At 37.1% G+C, this 20,092-nt stretch overlaps 1 protein-coding gene across 1 annotated transcript in view; it reads right to left on the bottom strand.

The window, feature by feature from the left end:
• The window catches only part of PPA2 (inorganic pyrophosphatase 2), a gene marked incomplete at its 3' end in the record, with an annotated part of 106,548 nt that overhangs the window by 62,507 nt on the left and 23,949 nt on the right, over positions 1-20,092 (bottom strand). The window contains exons 2-5 of the mRNA XM_080697324.1: positions 18,730-18,794; positions 15,878-15,922; positions 12,102-12,155; positions 2,035-2,154 (exon numbers count right to left, since the gene is read on the bottom strand). Of these exons, the coding sequence (XP_080553450.1) occupies positions 2,035-2,154; positions 12,102-12,155; positions 15,878-15,922; positions 18,730-18,794 (284 nt within the window). The remainder of the gene's footprint in view (positions 1-2,034; positions 2,155-12,101; positions 12,156-15,877; positions 15,923-18,729; positions 18,795-20,092) is intronic.

Genomic DNA, 20,092 nt, shown 5'->3' with positions numbered 1-20,092 from the left:
GCTCTTTTTCTATATGTCCAGTCTAAGCCGGGCGTGGTGCCACACGCTTGTAATCCCAGCATTCGGGAGGCTGAGACCTGGAGGATTGTGGTTTGCGGACAGCCTCAGTTACTTAGTGAGGCCCTCTGCAACTCAGTGAGACCCGGTTTCAAAATAAAGAAAAAAAATAGGGCAGGGGGTGTAGCTCGGAGGTCAAATGCCCCTGGGTTCCATCCCCAGACCCGAAAATAAATAAATAAATAAATAAATAAATAAATAAATAAATATCCAGTCTACTTGCCCCTCATTTCCTGAGGCTTGACTTCCTTTAATACAAGAACTACTTGATCTGACAGGCTAAGATCACAGACATCCAGAGTCCACATTTTAGCAGAGAAAACCAGAGAAGCTTCGTTTGTTCTTGCTTTCATCTCTTACCCCTTCCCTTCTCCTTGGTAGGTTTGTTTTATTATTTTTCCACAATAAAATAACAGAATTAGCGTTAGTACTATCCATCATGCCACCTAAGTTGATAGATAAGAAGATAATAAAAGTCCTAGTTTTAAGAGTAATAGCAATAACTGATTACCACCCATTACACAGTATTCTAATACAACAAACTCATTTACCTCAACACAACCATATAAAGCAGGTATTTTGTCCTCCATTTGACAAATGAAGAAAGTGGGAAGAAGACAAAGAAGCTTGCCCAAGGTTGCATGACTAGGAGGTACTCTGTCCCCGCATCCATTCTCAACTAGTCACTTAATACACCATCTTGATCTTAAATCTCCATCTCATCTGTCTCTGGACACCTAATGCCTAATACATTGTCCAGTACATAACTCTTAATTGTTTAGAGGAAGGAACAAAAACACAAACTTTAGTTTATCCCCTAGTTGTTCCGTCTCTAATGCAACGGCTGCTTTGGCCTTTCCCTCATGCATATATCCTCTCCTCTCAGGATCCCCTACGCTTTACAGAGTATTTGTAACTGTGCACTACTGGGTCAAACAGAATGTCTCTTTAGGAACCTGAGGAGTTAGAAAACCTGCTTTCATGGTTTCAACAGACATTCTCATTCTTAGTACATCATTTTAAAAGAGCCCGTTTTAGCCAAGAATGTAGCCAACTGGGTGGTCTAACTGCCTCAAAGGCAGCCTGACTCTTTAGAGAACAATTTTCTTTTTTCTTTTCTTATGAATGTTTATTTTACATGGCCAGCTGTTTTGCTAGATTGGATAAAGCCAGATGCCCCTTTTCTCAGATATTTTTCCAATAGCATCCTTGGATTTCACACATAAAATTAAAATAAATAAAAAACAAAGTCTTCAGACAGATGATCCAATTGGTTTTATAAACATAAAAGTAAATGCTTATCTATGCCCCCAAATAAAGACTTTGTATATGGCATATTGAGTTTTACTCACTAAATAATATGGAAAAGTTTGTGCTTAACAGGGGCAAGAAAAACAAAAGAGGGCAAGAAAGGAGGAAAAGAAAAAAGAGTAAATAAACCCTCCCAGAGGAATGCTCTTCCCATTACTTATACCGTGCTTTCTATGTTTTCAGTTAAAAAGTATAAACTCACAACAGTGACTAATACAAATAAAAGTTATCAATTCACAATTAATTCTGAAAAAAGTTAATAGCTTAAAAGATTCATCTGTCAGAGCCTAAAATGAAATCCATCTTATTGTAATGATATATTACAAAAGCATAATTAAGGAAAAGACTACAGATAAAGCTTTGCTTAAAAGTTTTTCAGATACTATTAATAGCCAAGCCTAGAAAAAGAAATGGGCTCAAAATGTCAAATGTGAACATTCTACATGAATAACTCTAACTTGAATAAATATATATATATATATATATATATATATGGTTTGAAAAAAATTTATTGATACAATAAAACTTCACATTAAAAACTTAAATTTAGAAATCTCTCAAACTGACACATCCTCAGAACCAATTTAAATTCAAGTAGTTCACAGGATTTACAAGGCAATTTTTTCAGAAGACAGGAAAGTTTTACCATTATAACAAAAATGTTACCTGAGGGAGGGCCCCATAATTCCATATATAACCCTTGTGAGGGAAGATATTCGCCGTATAGCGTAGCTTGCCGTGCTTTAGATCTTGTTTAATGGGATTCAATGGCTCCTCAGTGGCAATCTAAGCAGATCACAGGGGAAGGAAAGAGAGAGAAAGTAAAAAGATTAATTCTACATCCAATAGTATTTTTAAAACTGCCATTTTCAGACTAAATATTCATATTTTAACTTAATAATCAAAGGTACTTTAAACCAGCTTTTGTTATTAATTTATAATACTGTAAAAGAAAAACTATCTGTAAAAGAAACAATTATATATTTAAATACTGTATTATTTACACATTCCATATGATTGAAATGGCAAGAGAATAAAGATTAACCAGTTTGCTTTTGTTACTAATCTTGGACCTTTTGTTAACAAACAATAAAGTTAACTAAAAGATTTTCAGCATATTTCAATGGTAAGGTCAAAATCCTCTTCTGTAAAATCTAAACCAATTCAGGGATGCTCACTTTCACTACTTTTATACAACAAAATGCTGAAAGTCCTTGCTAGGCAAGAGAAAAAATTTACAAGGTCCCCAAATAAAAAATGAAGAGGTAGCCAGGCATGGTAGTGCATGCTTGTAATCCCAGTACTTGGGAGTCTGAGACTGGAGATTTGCGGTTTGCAGACAGCCTCAGCTACTTAGTGAGGCCCTACGCAACTTAGCAAGACCCTGTTTCAAAATACGAAATAAAAAATAGGGCTGGGGGTATAGCTTGGAGGCAGAATGCTCCTGGGTTCATCCCCAGTACCACAAAAAAGGAAAAAAAAAAATAGAAGAGGTAAACTGATCACTATTTGCTGATAATACAATCACATATAGAAAAACCTAAAGGACACCAAAAAAAACTGTTAGAATGAATAAAAAGAGCAAAGCTGCCAAGATACAAAATCAGCACACAAAACCCAATAGCATTTCTATACACTAAAAGAGAAATATCCACAAAATAAATCAAGAATAATTTAGTATTTACAATATCAACAACAAAAACTCCTAAAATACTTAGGAATAAATTTAATCAATGAAGACAAGTCCTACACACTAAAAACTATAAAATCTTGATGAGAGAAATTAAAGGAGACATAAATAAATGGAAAAATATTCCATATTCATGGATTGGAAGAATAATGTTAAATTGTCCACACTACTTGAAGTGTTTAAATGGGTTCAATGTAATCCTTATCAAAATTCCAAAGTCATTGTTAAAAAAAAAAAAAAAACAGAAAAAACAACCTGGGACCACAAAATATCCCTTAATAAAGAAGGCAATTATAAGTACAAAGAACAAACGTGGAGGCATCATACTACTTGGTTTCATACTATACTATAAAGCTAAAGGAAAAGAACAGCATGGTACAAACAAAAATTCGGACATACAGACCAGTGAAATAGAACAAGAGAGCTGAGAAGTGAACTCATGTATATTTGGTCAGTCAACTGATGTTCAATGAAGATGCCAATAATGTACAATGGGAAAAAGATAGTCTCTTCAATGAATGGGGTTGAGAAAACTAAATATCCACATTTAGAGGAATAAAATTGGACCCTTATACCTCACAAATGCACAAAAATTAACATGTAATCCAAGTGCTTGGGAGGCTGCAACAGGAGGATTGCAGGTTCAAGACCAACTTCCACAGTGCAGTGCGACCCTTGGAAACTTAGCAGACCCTGAATCAAAATAAAACATAAAGCTGGGGGTGGGGGTGAAACTTGGTGGTATAATGTCCCTGGGTTCAACTCCCAAAATGACCACACACCCATGCACACACACACACACACACACACACGCACGCACACACACGCACACAGATTACAGACTTAAATATGAGATCAGAAACTCAAATTACTACAAGAAGAGACTTCCGGGAAGATGGCGACGGAGAAAAGCGGGGCTTATGAGCCCCGCTAACAACCAATCTCTATTACCACAAAGTCAGCGCCTTTCATAGCCAGAAAACACCATTAGCAGAGAAACAAAAAAATGTAATTTCAAGGGACAGAGAAAAAGAGGGCTGGAAAAACGAGACACCAGAAATCAGACCGCAGTGCTGCAGCCGGAGCCGAGGCACAAAGCGGCAGGTGCCATTTTCCCTTGCAGCACCAGGCTCCAGAGAGGAGGGGAACTCATAATGGAGCTCAGAACCATAGAGGAGATAAGCCGGCCTCACACCCGAGGACGCGGCAGCAGCACATCACTGCTGGTGGCAGCGGCAAATTCACCGGACGGCACCAGACCAATGCACTCAACAGCCCACCAGGCTTCAGAGAGGAACAGTGGACAGTGAGCCGAGGTGAACCGCTGTGAAGCAGCCGGGAGGAATTCGGCAGATTTCTAGGCACAGAGAGCATCTAAAGCTCCCAGAGGCTTGGCTCAGCACACCCTGCAGGGACTCAGAGCGGAGCTCAAAAACAGAAAAGAAATACACCAGCCTCATGGCCAAGGGCATGGCAGCGGTGCCATATTGCCACCAGCGGCAGCAGCAGCAAATTCACCAAGTCCACGACAGCTTCATCTGCACACTCAACAACAGTGAGTAAAATTGTGGCCTGTAGAGGAGAAATCCCAGTACTGTACTCCCAGGGACATGACCCAGTGGGGGAGTGGTGGTGGCAGAGATATGACACCATAGGAGAACGCCCAACCTGGCACCCCCATGGTTAAAAGCAGCCTCAATTGACTCCCAGGGTCTGAGACTCTGTGATACAACTCAGTAAAGGAGTAGTGGTGAATGAGGTACCACAGACTCGAGACCCAGAGCACCTTAAGTGAAGTCGTAGTGACCCAGGGAAGAACCCAGAGAAGGCACAAACTTCCGAAATCATGGGAAAGAGGAATAATACTGGAGCAATGAATGCCCACAACCCCACAACATCAGAACCCGATAAAACAGAAAATCAGAGATTTCTAGAAGATCAAATCAGGAAAATAACTGTTGAAATAATAGAGATGCTTCGAAAAGAACTCAGAGAGAGCCAAAGAGAGATAATGGATGCAATTAATGAGGTAAAGGTCTCAATTCAAAGCACAAACAACCGATTAGACCACATGGAGAACAGAATCTCGCTCTTAGAAGATGATCACTCCAAAAATGAACACACAGTTTCTAATTTAGAAAAAAATATCCGACAGCAGGAATCTGACATTGAAGAAATATGGGCCCATTTTAAGAGAGCTAACCTAAGAATAATTGGAATAGAGGAGGGAAAGGAAGGTGAAACCAAAGGGATCAACAATCTCTTCAAGGAAGTAATAGCAGAAAATTTTCCAAACATAGAGCAAGAGGTCGATACACAGGTCCAGGAAACTTATAGAACTCCCTTTAGACAAGATCAGAGAAGAGGATCCCCACGCCACATAATTGTCAAAATGACCAATGTGAAAGCCAAGCAGAGAATCTTAAAGGCAACAAAAACAAGGGGCCACATGACATTCAGAGGCAATCCAATTAGAATCACTCCAGACTTCCCAAACCAAGTCATGAGAGCCAGAAGGGCTTGGAGTAACATATTCCAAACTCTGAAAGAAAACAACTTCCAGCCAAAAATTTCCTATCCAGCAAAACTTTCTATCAAATTAGATGGAAAAATAAGAAGCTTCCATGACAAACAGAAACTGAAGGAATTTATGTCTTCAAAACCAGCGCTAAAGAAAATACTCAAAGAGATTAACTACAAAGAAGAAATATGTAACACACACCAGAACCAGAGAAACAAGATTTTCCATCCAACAGACAACTAAGATTGGTTATCTGTGGAGATTCATCATTTATGTTAGTCTTTTACCTATCTCTAAATTGTATTGTTTGCTTTTATTGTTGCTAATTTTTAGGATTTCTATTTGGAATATTAATATACCTTCAGATATAGCATTTGGAAATATTTTATCCCATTCTATCAGTAACTTTTAACTCTGTTTACATTGTCTTTGGATATACAATATTTTCTTATTTTTTAGAGAGTTTATTTACCCTTTTGTTGCCTGTGCCATTGAAATCATACCCAAGAAATCACTGCCAATTTCAGTGTTGTGAGGTTTTATGACCCAGACTTTCTTCTAAAAGTTTATAGTATTAAGATTTATATTTAGGTCTTTTATCTATTTTGAGTTAATATTTGTATATGTGTTAGGTAAGGGTCCAATTTTATTCTTTTTCATGTAATTATTATTTTTCAACAATATTTAGTTAAAAGATTATTATTTCCACCACCAAATGTTTGTGGAAACCTTGTCAAAAATAACTTGACAATATATGGAAGAATTTCTCTCTAGGCTTTTATTTAACTCCAATGGTTTATATATCTGCCTTTAGAACAGTACTACACTGTTTCAATTATTGTAGATTTATATGATTTGAAATCAGAAAATATATATCTTCTAGCTTTGTTCTTCTTCAAGATTGTTTTGGGTATCTAGAGCCCATATTCCATATCAGGATAGATTTTTTCTGAAAAATAAATAAATAAATGTATGATAGTTTCACCTAAAAAAAAAAGAAAAAAGAAAAAAATATTCTCTGGTAAGAAAGAAAGCAAAAAGAAATATTGAAATGTTATCTTTTAGTCATCAAAAGCTTGGTATCAGACAAATGAAACTGTTATGTGAGATTATCATCGTTAATATTGGATAAATTGCTATAAAACTAGATGTCAACCACTAAGCCAAGCATGGGAAGGAGGGATGGGGATGGAACGGGGTGGGGATCGGGTAGGGGCTAACTGGGTGATATGTGCAGGTATGTCTACAAAAGTATTTTTTTATACCATTATGATGTATGAATACATTGCACCAATAAAAAATTAAAAAAAATTACTACAAGAAAGCACAGGGAGAAAACAACATGTTGATCTTGGTGTTTGGACTTGATCCCCATATCACAATTAAATACAATTATAATAATATTTAAAAGCTCCCATACATCAAAGGAAACAATCAACAGAGTGAAAAAATTAACTTGAGAAGTGATAGAAAATATTTGCTAACTATACATCTGACAAGGGAATGATAGCAAGAATGTATTAGGAACTTCAAAAACTCCATAGCAAAGACACAAACAACCTAGTTGAAAAATGAAACTGGTTGAAAAATATACCTAAACAGGCATTTCTCAAAAGAAAATACACGAATGGCCAACAGGTATGTGAATAATAACTCAACGTTGCTAAGCATTAAGGAAATGCAAATCAAAATGAAAATCATCAATAAGAATGACTCTGATCACAAAGACAGGCTGAGTGTGATAGCGCATACTTATAACTTCAGTACTTGGAGGCTGAGAGAGGATACTAGGTTTGCAGCCAGCCTCCGCAATTTAGCAAGGCCTTAGCAACTTAATGAGAACCTGTTTTACAATAAAAAAAAAAAAAATAGGGCCTGGGTATAGCTCTGAGGTAGACTGCCCCTGTGTTCCACCTCCAGTATCACAAGAAAAAAAAAAAAAAGTACTGGTGAGGATGTAGGAAAAAATAATTCTTGCACACTATTGGTGAGCATGTAAATTACTAGAAAGGTTCACACAAAAAAACAACTAAAAATAGAACTACAAAACTAAAAATAGAACTATCACATGATTAGGCAATTCCATTCCTGGATATATAGCCAAAGGAAATTAAATCAGAATGGCAAAGAAGCCTCTTGTATGTTCATGTCTACTACAGCCGAAAAGTGGAAACAACTTAAGTATCCATCAGCTGATGAACTAATAAAGTAAATGAGGTACATATACACAATGGAATACTATTCAGCCATAAAACATAACAAAGCTTACTATTTACAACAACATGAATGGAACTGGAGACCTTTAAATTAACTGAATAGGCCAGCACAGAAAGACAAATACCACTTGATGTTACACATGTAAAATCTAAGAAAGTTGATCTCACAGAACTTGAGAGTAGAATAGTGCTTGCCAGAGACTGGAGAGAATACAGGGGAGGGAAGGACAGGAGCATGGTACTAAGATATAGTCAGATGTAAGTAGGAGGTTCTGGTGTGTATTGCACAGTATGACTACAGAAAACAATGATGGGCTGTGCAAATCATAAAGCTATAGTGAAAGTTACACTATACAGAAAAAATGTTTGAGCAGGTATATTTTAAACATTGCACAATGGATACATGTATCAAAACATCACATAAACAGAAAGTGGAATGACGGTTGGAAAAGTAGGCTACCGGGGTGATAGGGAGATGATGGTCAAAGGATGCAAAATCTCAGATATAAGGCCTAAGATTTTTTTAAATATCTACCACATTAAGTAGTGAAAATAGCTAATAATGTGCTGTATATTGAAAAATTGCCGAAAGAATAAATCCAACTGCCCTCACCACAAAAAAAAAAAGTATTCGAGGTAACACAGATTTATTTAATTTTTAATTTCTCCATATTATATTAATAAATCATAATATTGTTTTTTACTCTGTAAGTATATAAAATCTAAATTGTCCACCTATAATATTTTTCTAAAATCTTGCTGGGCGTAGTGGCACATGCTTGTAATCCCCGCGCTTGGGAGGCGGAGACAGGATTGCGCAGGCTCGAAGCCAGCCGCGCTGGCTTAAGAGACTGTTTCCAAATAAAAAAGTATAAGTATATAATAGGTCTGTAGGTCTGGGAGTGTAGCCTGGAGGTAGAAGGGTTTCCAGGAACCCCAGTACCACCAAAAAAAAAAAAAGAAAGAAAGAAAGAAAGAAAGAAAGAAAGAAAGAAAGAAAGAAAGAAAGAAAGAAAGAAAGAAAAAAAGAAAAAGAGAATAAAATCATAAAAAAAACCTGAGTCTCACATATGATTCTATTTCAAAGTTACTTTTCTATCAAATGTATTCACACTGGGCATGGTGGTGCACGCTTGTAATCCTAGTACTGGGGAGGCGGAGACAGGAGAATAGCACAGGTTTGAAGCCAGCCTCAGCTACTTAGTTAGACCCTGTTTCCAAATAGAATATAAAATAGGTCTAACACACACACACACACACACACACACACACACACACACACTCACATGGTCATTCAGAAAGAAAAAAAATCTGTTTACAAAATAAAAACAATCTGTTACAAAATTTAAAAATAGATGAAGCCATGTTTGAATGAAGAAACACTGTGGTAATTAGGAAGAATCCCACAGACCTCTGGTCCCCTACCTAGCTGAGCAGAGAACAAAAAGAGTGATGAAATATTATACTCAAAACTAGTCCAAAAGAAGGATCTAATATCTATACATTCTCCTATTAAAATGTTAACAAAAATATTACCAGGAACTGGTAAAATAATAGGTAATTTCCCAAATATAAATTCTGAAAATCATACATCAAATAAGAATGCTTAACTTAAATACTTAAAATAATATTTGTCATCATACCCCTACTCATATGTAGAAGGCTTAATTAACTACACAAACTAAGGGCTACAAATTAAATTTGACTCAGAACCATAAGGGATCTTACCTAACTGAAGAGAGGACAATATAACAATGAAAAAACAAAAGAAATGTTCTTGATAGATTCATGTTTCATGGAAAAGATTAAAATTAAAATAATTTTTAAGAAGGCTAACTAGAGGAATAGGTGCTTTTAGATACTGTTCATAAATGAAGTTAGTCAGGGAAATATTTTCATTCTAAGCAGAGTAAAATCTAAAAGAAAATTAAGTTCTCAGAAATTAAAATTGCTATCAACCTTAAACACTTCACTTGTGTCTATGAACTAAATACACCTCAACATCTGTTACATAAACCTTTAAAATATTTGAATATTTGCCATCTTGTCAAAGAAAGGGCAAAGAAAAATAAATATGCATACAACAAACTAGACATGCAAATTGAAAATCATTCTTTTTAAAAATGCATACTCAGGCTCTCTCTTTAAATTCAGTGGTTTCCTTTGCTACAATAATTTTAATTTAATGCCATCTCATTAATTAATTCTCATTTTAATTTTCTGAGCTTTCAGGGTTTTATTGAGGAAGTTTCTACCAGTATCTTTATGTTGGAGTGTTGCTCCTATGCCCTCTTCTAGTAATTTTGACATTTCTGGTTCAATTTTTAGGTCTTTGATCCATCTTGAGTTGACACTTGTACAAGGTGAGAGGTTGGGGTTTAATTCTTTCACAAATGGATAACCAGTTCTCCCAACTCCATTACTCCAACATATGCTTTTAGCACCTCTGTCAAAAATTAAATGGCTAAAATATGAGAATTTGTTTCTTAAGCTTCTATTTGGTTCCACTGATTTATGTATCCATTATGCTGTTTTTATTACTATAGCTCTGTAGTATAATTTGAAGTCAGGTATTGTAATGCCTCCAGCAGGGTTCTTATTGCTGAGAACTGCTTTGGCTATTCTGGACCTTCTGTTTTTCCACATGAATTTTAGGTCTGATTTCTCTAGATTTGTAAAAAATTACATTAGTATTTTATTAGGGACTGCACTGAGTCTGTAGATGATTTTTGGTAGAATGGCCTTTTGGATTATATTTATTCTGTCTATTCAAGAGCACAGGAGGTCTTTATATCTTCTAAGATAATCTTCAATTTCCTTCTTTAGTGTTTTATAATTTTTATTGTAAAGGTTTTTTACCTCCTTGATTAAATTTATTCATAAGTACAAAGAGAGAACTGATAGAATGGGAAAATACTTGTCAGCTACTCCTCTTATAGAAGACTAATATCTAGAATATACAAAGCTTAAAGAATTTCATACTAAAAATATCAAATTTAAAAAGATGGGCAACTGAACTGAATAAACACTTTTCAAAGAAGAAATACAAATGGTTAATAAACGTGAAAAAAGTGTTCGACATCATAAGCAATCAGAGAAATGTATGTCAAAACTACTGTGAGATTACAAAAGCTCCTAGAATGGCAGTTTCCAAGACTACAAGAATAATAAATGTTGGAGAGGAGGTGGGGAAATAGGAAGTCTTATACGCTGTTGGTGGTACAGCAAAATAGTACAGCTGCTGTGGAGATCAGGGTGGAGGTTTTCAGAAGACTAGGAATGGAACCAGCATATCACTCAGCTATATCACTCCTGGTACCTTCCCAAAGGAAATGAAGTCACAATATTATAGCAATACATGCATATCCATGTTTACAGCAGCACAATTCACAATAGTCAAATTATGGAACCAGCCTAGTGTCCATCAACAGAAGAATGGATCACAGAATTGTAGTATATACACAAAAGGGAATTTTACTCAGTCATAAAGAAGAAAATTGTGTCATATGCAGGAAAATGAGAATATCATGCTAAGTGAGATTAGTCAGTCTCAGAAAGTAAATAGTTGTATGTTTTCTCTTGGATGTGGAAGGTAGAGAGAAATGTGGAAAGAAAAGAGACCTCAAATAAGACTCTGGTGGAGCAATGGAGGGGGCTTAGGGGAAGGAGGAGGGGTGATAAAGATGTGAAGAAGGAGCCGGGTGTGGTGGCGCATGCTTGTAATCCCAGCATTTGGGAGGCTGAGACCGGAGGATCGCGGTTCACGGACAGCCTCAGCCACTTAGTGAGGCCCTCTGCAGCTCAGTGAGACCTGGTTTCAAAATAAAGAATAAAAAATAGGGCAGGGGGTGTAGCTCAGAGGTCAAATGCCCCTGGGTTCCATCCCCAGACCCGCAAAAAAAAAAAAAAAAAAAAAAAAGATGTAATGGAAGTAACAGTTTAAATTATGTTATGCAAGTATATGAAATTATCCATACCAATCTCAACAATATATATGGGGAAGAGGAGAGAGGGGTGTGGGGTCTGGAAGGAAACGACCAAGTGCTGTGTGCATGTACACTCCTATTACTTTATACCTCAGTATGATGTATAATTACAATGTATCAAAAGTGTAAAAAATGTATACTCAGTTTTTAATATATTTCTTTTTGAAATTAAAGTCTAAGTTCACAGCAATATTTGTTTTCATCAGAAAGAAATCTGTCAATCATTTCCAATGCAAAATACTATGCCAAATTGCTAGAAACAATGTTTTTATATCATTAAGTTAGCATTGTGATTTTCCATTAATGAAATATACCCATACCTCCATTTTAGCATTTGTCCATCGAGGTACTTCTACAACCATATTAAATAAATTCTGTAGTTAAAAAAGACATAGAAAGAGAAAGAATTTAAAAATTACCTTTTATTTTTTCACTTGGAGAACCTTATGCTAAAGGACAATTATAATTATAGCAGTTAAAAGAATGCTATAAGTTCTTATCACACAAAAAATGTTTAGTGTCTGAATCGTACATCTACCTATGCCTACATTTCTTCTAAAAATTAGAGAAGTCGTCTAAACGCAGCAGAATTTAAGCATTCGTGTCATTTGATTGCTGCACAGTGTGAAGGGCTACTACGCATCTGGAGGAACCTCTCCAGTGTACTGACTGCACTCGGATGGAGTCAGGAAATGTACGGCCATTTTCATTTTCCAGCTAACGCAGGAGGGACCAGCTCCCTCACATATGCATAAATGAATTTAGGTTCGTTTTCATGTTGCGGGAAGTTAAGTGTAACTATCTTTGTCCCACTCACCTCAAGACTCTCAATAAGATCAATTATATAATTTAAAAGAAAATTATGAAGTCAAATATTTGAAAATTACAAAATATTTACATTCAAGTTACAATCATAATGTAAAATAAAGAATATCATACAGGCAGTTATAAAGTTCACAAAGAGACATGCCTTTCTAAACTCAGCTGGCATGGCTAGTGACTTCAGATTCCCTAGAGTTACAAAAGGACCATGGCTTCTTACTTCTGAACTTTGTAGAACAAAAGCAGACTACAAAAAAAAAAAAAAAAAAGTCCCATAGTTTGCCTTGCAATGAGAAATTGTTAAGAGTTAAAGGCAGACTGATCTGCATGCCATTTTGATATTGGGAAGGAACCCTTGATCATGGAGGAGCAACGGTTTAAAACAGTGCTATTCCAAGGGTGGCCTTGAACCAGGACCATATTGGCTCATTTAAAGACATTTGTAGCAAGTCGACAGTGATTTTTATGTCTGTTGAATGAAATAATAAAAAATTGGAACTTGAATTATACTTTTCTAATCACTCATTTAGACAATTTTTTTTAAAAGTTATCAGTTCACAATAGATAAAAATAAACCACAAATACTAGTTCTTCACCATAGATCATTTGAGTAATTTAATGTACTTATTGTCAATCATGCCACACATCAAAATCACCTGGTGAGCTTTAACCAATTAAGAAAGAAAAGATGCCTCAGCCTTACTACCCATCTATTTAAATTCACTTAGTCTGGGGTGGAGCTAGGGCACTGCTTATTTTGAAAAGCTTTCCAAGCAATTTAATATGCAGCCAGAGTTGGCTTAAAGCATTGCTACTCAATACCCTGGGGTTTCTTAGTGAAACACGAGTGCTGTTAATTCAAAGAATGTCATTTGCACAATTAAACGTAAATATATATTGAGCCACAAAAGTAATGATGGCTTTTATCATGACTTTCTAGACAAGACTAAATGTTACAAATGGCAAAACTGCAAACCCATAAGGAGGTAAACAAAGCAAGACTGGATCTTAACAATTATTCCTTAGAAGTATGCCTCACACCTATCTTAGCAACCTTATATACAGCCCTGCTATTAGGGTTCATTTTCTATGCTCTTTCATGAGGTACCCCTGCACCTGTTTAAATATGTCTGAAGAAGCTGTTAAAAAGAAAAACCAAAGTAAATGGCAGATGTTCATATAATTTATTCATTCCTGAAAGCCTGGCTATGAGAGAACAAGTGTGTGTGAATGAATACTCAGAGATGACAGAGAGGGCCATGTGGGTGACAATCCTTTTGTACAGTGACACCTACCCAGACCACTCAGAGCCTTGAATTAGGCCAAAAGAAAAATAGATGAAGAATGGGTCTGAATTCAAAGCCTCAAAGCCACAGTCCAGCGCATCACTGAGAGCTTACTCAAGCCTGCCTTGCTTCTCCGTGGCTAAAATGCATTTGGCCCGTCATTTTTAAAGCCAGTGTTAGCCTGGTCTCCCTAAGATTAGTATTAATTACAAACTAACAATGGCCTGCCAGATTTATCAGAAAATTTATCAAAAAGATAAAAAGGAATACAAATTAGACAGGAAAGTGGTATATGTGACCAAGACATTTAACTTCTCCTTCGGTCCTTTTCTTTCTCTCCATTTTTACTTTGTATTTTTTAATACATAAAGAAGAAAGATAAATAAAATTTATTATTTACTTTGAGGAAAGAACAAGAAGATATCAGCCTTCTTTCCTAACTCTTAAATCCTTAAATAAACACAAATCAGATAATTTCTAACATATAAACTATGTTATATGACTTTTTAACTTGTCTGGATTCAGAATATACTTTTCCCATAGAAACAACTGTTTGGGGTTTATAAAAAAAGTCATTACAAAGTATAAGGCCTTGAGTCCTGAAATGTCCACCTGACATGTGGGCAGTGATTCTCAAACTTCATGTTGAGAATGTACCTGAAATTCCTACTAGGCACACAGAGTATCCAGGCCCCATGAAACAGATTCTGAGTTAGTAGACAGAGGATAGGGACTGGACTCTTAATTTTCAACCAGTGCTCTTAAGTGGCTCCAGTGTTCAAGGACCATTTGGCCAACACTGTTGTAGGAAAACAGAAGAGGAATGGCAGGCCACGGCTGTAGGAATTAGTCCTGTAGGAATTAATCCTAAAGGTATGTGTGGAAGTGGATTCAAAAGATGGGGTCAAAAGTTTCACTAATGTCAGAGAATAGATCATAATAAGGATGGAAAAACAAACGGTGAGCCAACCATGGTGGCACACACTTGTAATTCCAGTACTTGGGAGACTGAGACATGAAGACCAAAGGTCCATAGCCAATCTCAGTTACTTAGTAGTGAGGCCCTCCACAACTTAGAGAGACTGTTTCAAAATAAAGAATAAAAAATAGGACTGGGGTCTGGCCCGTAGTTCAATTCTCAGTACCAAAAAAAAAAAAAAAAAAAAAAAAAAAGGCAGCTGTCAGCACCCGTGGGATAAAAGGGCATCCAGAGCACAAGAAGGGGAACAATGGTGACCAAAGCCTCAAGTCTTAGGTAAATAACTGACAGTCACTAAATTAAAAGATATATTTGGAATATATTTATTTCACTATACAGTTGGTAGAATTGTTTTTTCTTTTCCTCTATTCCCAAAAGACTACTGCTCCTCAATTCTGAAACAGATTGTCAAAATTATCTTATCTGTTATAATTTTTTTTAAAAAGATATACTGCCAAATTTTCATAAAATATATTTACCTTAGACCATCAACCATGATAAATAACTAAAAATCTAGGTTCATGTTTAGAATCTCAGGTTTTTCACTTAAAAAAATGACATTGTAATGAAGTACTTAAAACAATCAAATTCAAAGACAGAAAGCAGGAGAGGTTACCAGGGACTGGAGAACAGGAAATGGAAAATACTCTTTGATGGGTGTGGAGTGTTAGTTGAGACGATTAAATGTTATAGAGATAGATAGTGCTGATCACCACACAACAAATATCTGTAAATTTAAAGAAGTTAAAATGGTAAATTTTATGTTATGAATATTTTACTATAATAAAAAAGATTAAATGGTAATGTCTGCCTTAAAAAATAACAGAAGAAAAATGTCACGATGCATGTGAAAGTCTTGCAAGGGAGAGAAAGACATTCAGAAAACACCTGACAAATGCAAAAAATCATTTATTATTTTTTTTACTCTAAACAGACTTTATTTGTATTATCATGTTCTTTAAGAGACAGAATAAAAGCAATTCACAAAACTAAAAACTTTTAGATATACCTCACATTCATCATTTCGTGCTTTCTTTGTAGGAATGCCATTTTCCTATAAAAGAAAAGCCAGTATTTATGATTATATTATTTCACAAAAGAATACAAATGCACTGTATAACAATAAAAAAAATGCCAATTGTATATCCTTTCTATTATAGAAGCCTATCCAGAAATCTGGCTCAACAGTGAACCTACCAAGTGCCTGGTTCATTTTTCCCTCAACATTAACATCCCCAGTGAACAGACCAAGAATGCTTTACAAAATACATTATCAGGAAAACTAAATCTCTTTTAGGTATATTTTCCAAGTTTTTATAAAATAAGCAAAAGCTCCATTCAGTCCTTAAGGAAAGACTGGCAGTTTCCAGCAATTATGCTTAAATAAACAGTTATTTCATTATTGAAATGAAACTCCAGGGAGCATGACTAACAAGCCATGAAAGGACCTGGCTACACCTCCTGCCTGTGGATCTTACCAAGGTGTGAGTATTATGCCTCCACCAAGCATTTTTAAATTAAGCCAGGTGATTCGGTGGGTTGGGAAGAAAAATTATGCCATTCACAAATTACCCAGTATATGTAACATTTACATACCCAAAGGACTACTAATGAAGGAAACAAACAGAAAAACAATTATTCCAAGTCAGCCCTAAAACATATTTATTCCTAAAATTCTGCATCCCAGAGTACAAAGTGCAAAGTTCTAGTCATAACTGGCCGAAAACTAGGGAATCCTATTTATATAACCACCAATCTCTGTATCTCCAGAACTCACTGGTATATCCTGTTATAATATGTCCTGCCCTATCCTCAATTTTGTCTAACCTCAAATCTCATATTCTTTTAAATCCATTCTCTTTAGAATGTTATATTCACTAAGCTGTTTCCATCTCATCCTGTTCTATCTCCACCCATACCTACTACATTATTCTCAAATACACAGTTTTATTGTTATTGTTATGAGGTACTCAATTTTGTTATCACATACCCCTGACAATACCATCCACCAGTCACACTTTATCCTACACTTCCTTTGATAGTACTTGACATTACTTGATTGACTTGTTTAATGGTTGTCTGTTTCCTCCAACTGAGTGTGAAGGACATCTATCTTATTCACCACTGAATACCCAGTGCCTAAGTATGGCTCATAACATATATGCAAGAATTACTTATTGAAGGAATTCAAAAATAAATAAATAAATACATGCACACTTTGGCCAAAATCAAGAAGAGGTGTTGGGAAACATGAGATATTTAAGTCTGATAGTTCACTGGCCAAAACACATAGCCATGCATTACACACACTCACACACTCAGAGAAATACACAGAAACACTAAGTTATTTCTGTCCTTTCTGGTTTCTTATTCTCTCCAGACTATATGAGCCCTGGTCATATAGAAACTTACAGTAATGAACTAGAGACATTATACAAGAAATAAAGATGACAAACTCTAGTATTAAAGCACCTACATTCAGTCCCATCTCTACAACAGTCTAGATTCCTGACTATGGGTAAGGCATTTGTCCTCTTTAAAAAAATAAAGGTAATCACAGTAGGTCTCCAAAGACTGAGGTAATGGGTGTAGAGTACTGAGTACAGTACCTCATAAGCACCATAAGCACCCAATGACCTCAGTGTCATTCTCCCTGTCATCACTACTATTGACAACTTGATACCTTGCTTCAATGTACCACAACCTCAGTATGACACATGATACTTAGCCTCTGAAGTAACCAAAAAGGTCAAACCACCCTTGCATCTGAAGTAGCCTCTTCACCTCTTCAGTGATATCCATACCTATGCTGATCTCTTCATAGTTAACCTAAATAATCTCAATCTGGGAAGTAAGGATGGTAATTTACTCAACAGTTGTGCCACCTGGACTTTAAGGAAATAAATTTGGACTTAATGATGAGCATTCACAACTGCCACCAAATATGTCATGCTTCCAGCGAGGAAAGACATCAAAATGCCCTAACATTTTTAAGGCCCTCTCAATTCTACCTAGAGCAGTGGCCCCTCTACTTCTACTTAACAAACATCCTTTATACCAGTACAATGGCCAAGTGACTTTAGAGTCTAAAAATCAAGCCATCCAAAGACTACCATTTTTCCCAGCTTTCTTCTTTGTACTGTTTCAAAGAGAGGTAATGGAGCATGAGCTCTGCGGTCAGAAGTGCCAGTCTACAGCAGCTGTGGCACTTGCCCAGTGTGGTACTATACAGCTCATAAATTGCTTGTAGCTTCAGTGTCCATGGAGAAAATAACAGCAACTCAAAAGAATTAAATATGTCCACATAGTGGTTAACAAATGAGATAATCTATAAATGTTAACTATATTATTCTTATTAAAAACGAGCCTCCTGCCAGGCATGGTGGCACACGCTTGTAATCCCCACACTTGAGAGGCGGAGATAGGAGGATCGCACAGGTTCGAAGACAGCCTCGCTGGCTTAAGAGACCGTTTCCAAATAAAAAAGTATAAAATGGGTTTGAGAGTGTAGCCCGGAGGTAGAAGGGTTTCCAGGAACCCCAGTACCACCAAAAACAAAAACAAAAACAAAACAAAACGGGAAAAAAATGAGCCTCCTGTTAATTTCCTGTTATTTATCTTTAATCTTTATTTCCTTCCAAATTATAAGTTTAATAGGCCACTAACACCCCTTTCTCCCAAGTCCTTCCAAAAAACACTATCCTCATACAAATTTTAATTCATGAAGGAGACTTATAACCCTCCTCAGTTATTCTTCCTGACTTCTAACTATATTCTTTGTTTTTAAGGTGCTTCTAGAGAAGCATTTTATGGCAACACTAGCAGTACCTATTTTCTTCCTAAGACAAGTTGATACAGTACCTCTTTAGAGTCCACTTTCAGAGGAATGTCATGAAAGGGGGAAATGTAGTGACCAGCTACATTCTCTGCAAAGGAAAAAACAAAATACAGAATTAAAGCAATATACATGCTGTTGTAGAGAGCAAGAATATCCTTTTACTTTTAAAATTTTCACATTTGCGCGCAGGGCACACCCCCCCCCCCCCCCCGGGAAGGCATGGTGCCAGGCAGGAGGCCCAGCCATGGGTTCAGAGGAACCCAGCACTGCTGTCCTGCGCCAGGCCATGGTGGGCTTAGAACAGCAGATTCTGCTCTGCGTGCTGAGGCTGTTGGACCCTGCTCTTGGAAGGGAGGAAAAAAAATTTCATTGCTACCGAGTGCCTGATCCCACAACCTCCTCAAACCACACATACTGTCTTCTCTTATTTAAAAAAAAAAAAAGGAAAACAAAAAAGAAAAGAAAAATATTGGAGAGGGGTCAACATGGCCGCGGTGGCAGCCAGGATACTGGAGATGCAAACAAAACATATCCAACTGAACTGGAACTTTTGGAAAAATTCCCCACAAAGGAGGACTGCTTCTTCTCTATATCCTTAAGAATCTGGACATCACCTCTAAGGAGAGAGTTTAGCAGAGACCTAAGAGGAAGGAGGTGTTGGCAGCAGTGGCTGTGATGGCGGTGGAGGCTTGTATTTGGGAGAGGCAGAGATCTAATCCAACCCACCCCGATCTTCTGAAGAAATTACCCCAAAGGTGGAATGCTCCCGTCGCGCATGCTTAGGAACACTGGACAACATGCAGTGTGGGAAAAGAGTTTGGGAAAGATTTGAAATGGTGGAGGCAGCGGCAGTGGCAGCAGCCAGTACTCAGGGGAGGCAGAGATCTGATACAATATACCTGGAATGTTTGAAGAAATAACCCCAGAGGAAGAATGCTACCACCACACACCCTCGGGAACATGGGACAACCTGCTGGGTGAAGAGAGTGCTCAGATTGAAGCTTGCTGAGGGGTGAGCCTGGTGACGGGGACAGCAAAGCCAGGATTGGACTCTGCCATGAGGCAAGGCCGGTGCTGGGGCCTCTGAGGCGGGGATCGGAGCCTGCCAAGGGGTGAGGCCAGTGCAGGTGCCAGCGAGGCTGGGATCGGAGCCTGCTGTGAGGCAAGGCCAGTGGTGGGGCCTCCGAGGCCGAGATTGGAGCCTGCCGAGGGGTAAGGCCGGTGCCGGGGTCAGTGAGGCCGGGATCGGAGCCTCCCATGAGGTAAGGCCGGTGCTGGAGCCAGCGAGGTAGGGATCAGAGTCCTCTGGGTGGCCTGGCCATTACTGGGGCCATCAAGAGTGGGATCAGAACTTGCAATGTAGCATGCACAGAGAAATATCACAGA

This window comes from Muscardinus avellanarius (genome assembly GCF_963383645.1).
Source record: "Muscardinus avellanarius genome assembly, chromosome: 6".
In the NCBI taxonomy this organism is placed as follows: Eukaryota; Metazoa; Chordata; class Mammalia; order Rodentia; family Gliridae; genus Muscardinus; species Muscardinus avellanarius.
Note: the sequence above shows the minus strand (reverse complement) of the source record. Positions and strands in the feature narration are given on the sequence as shown.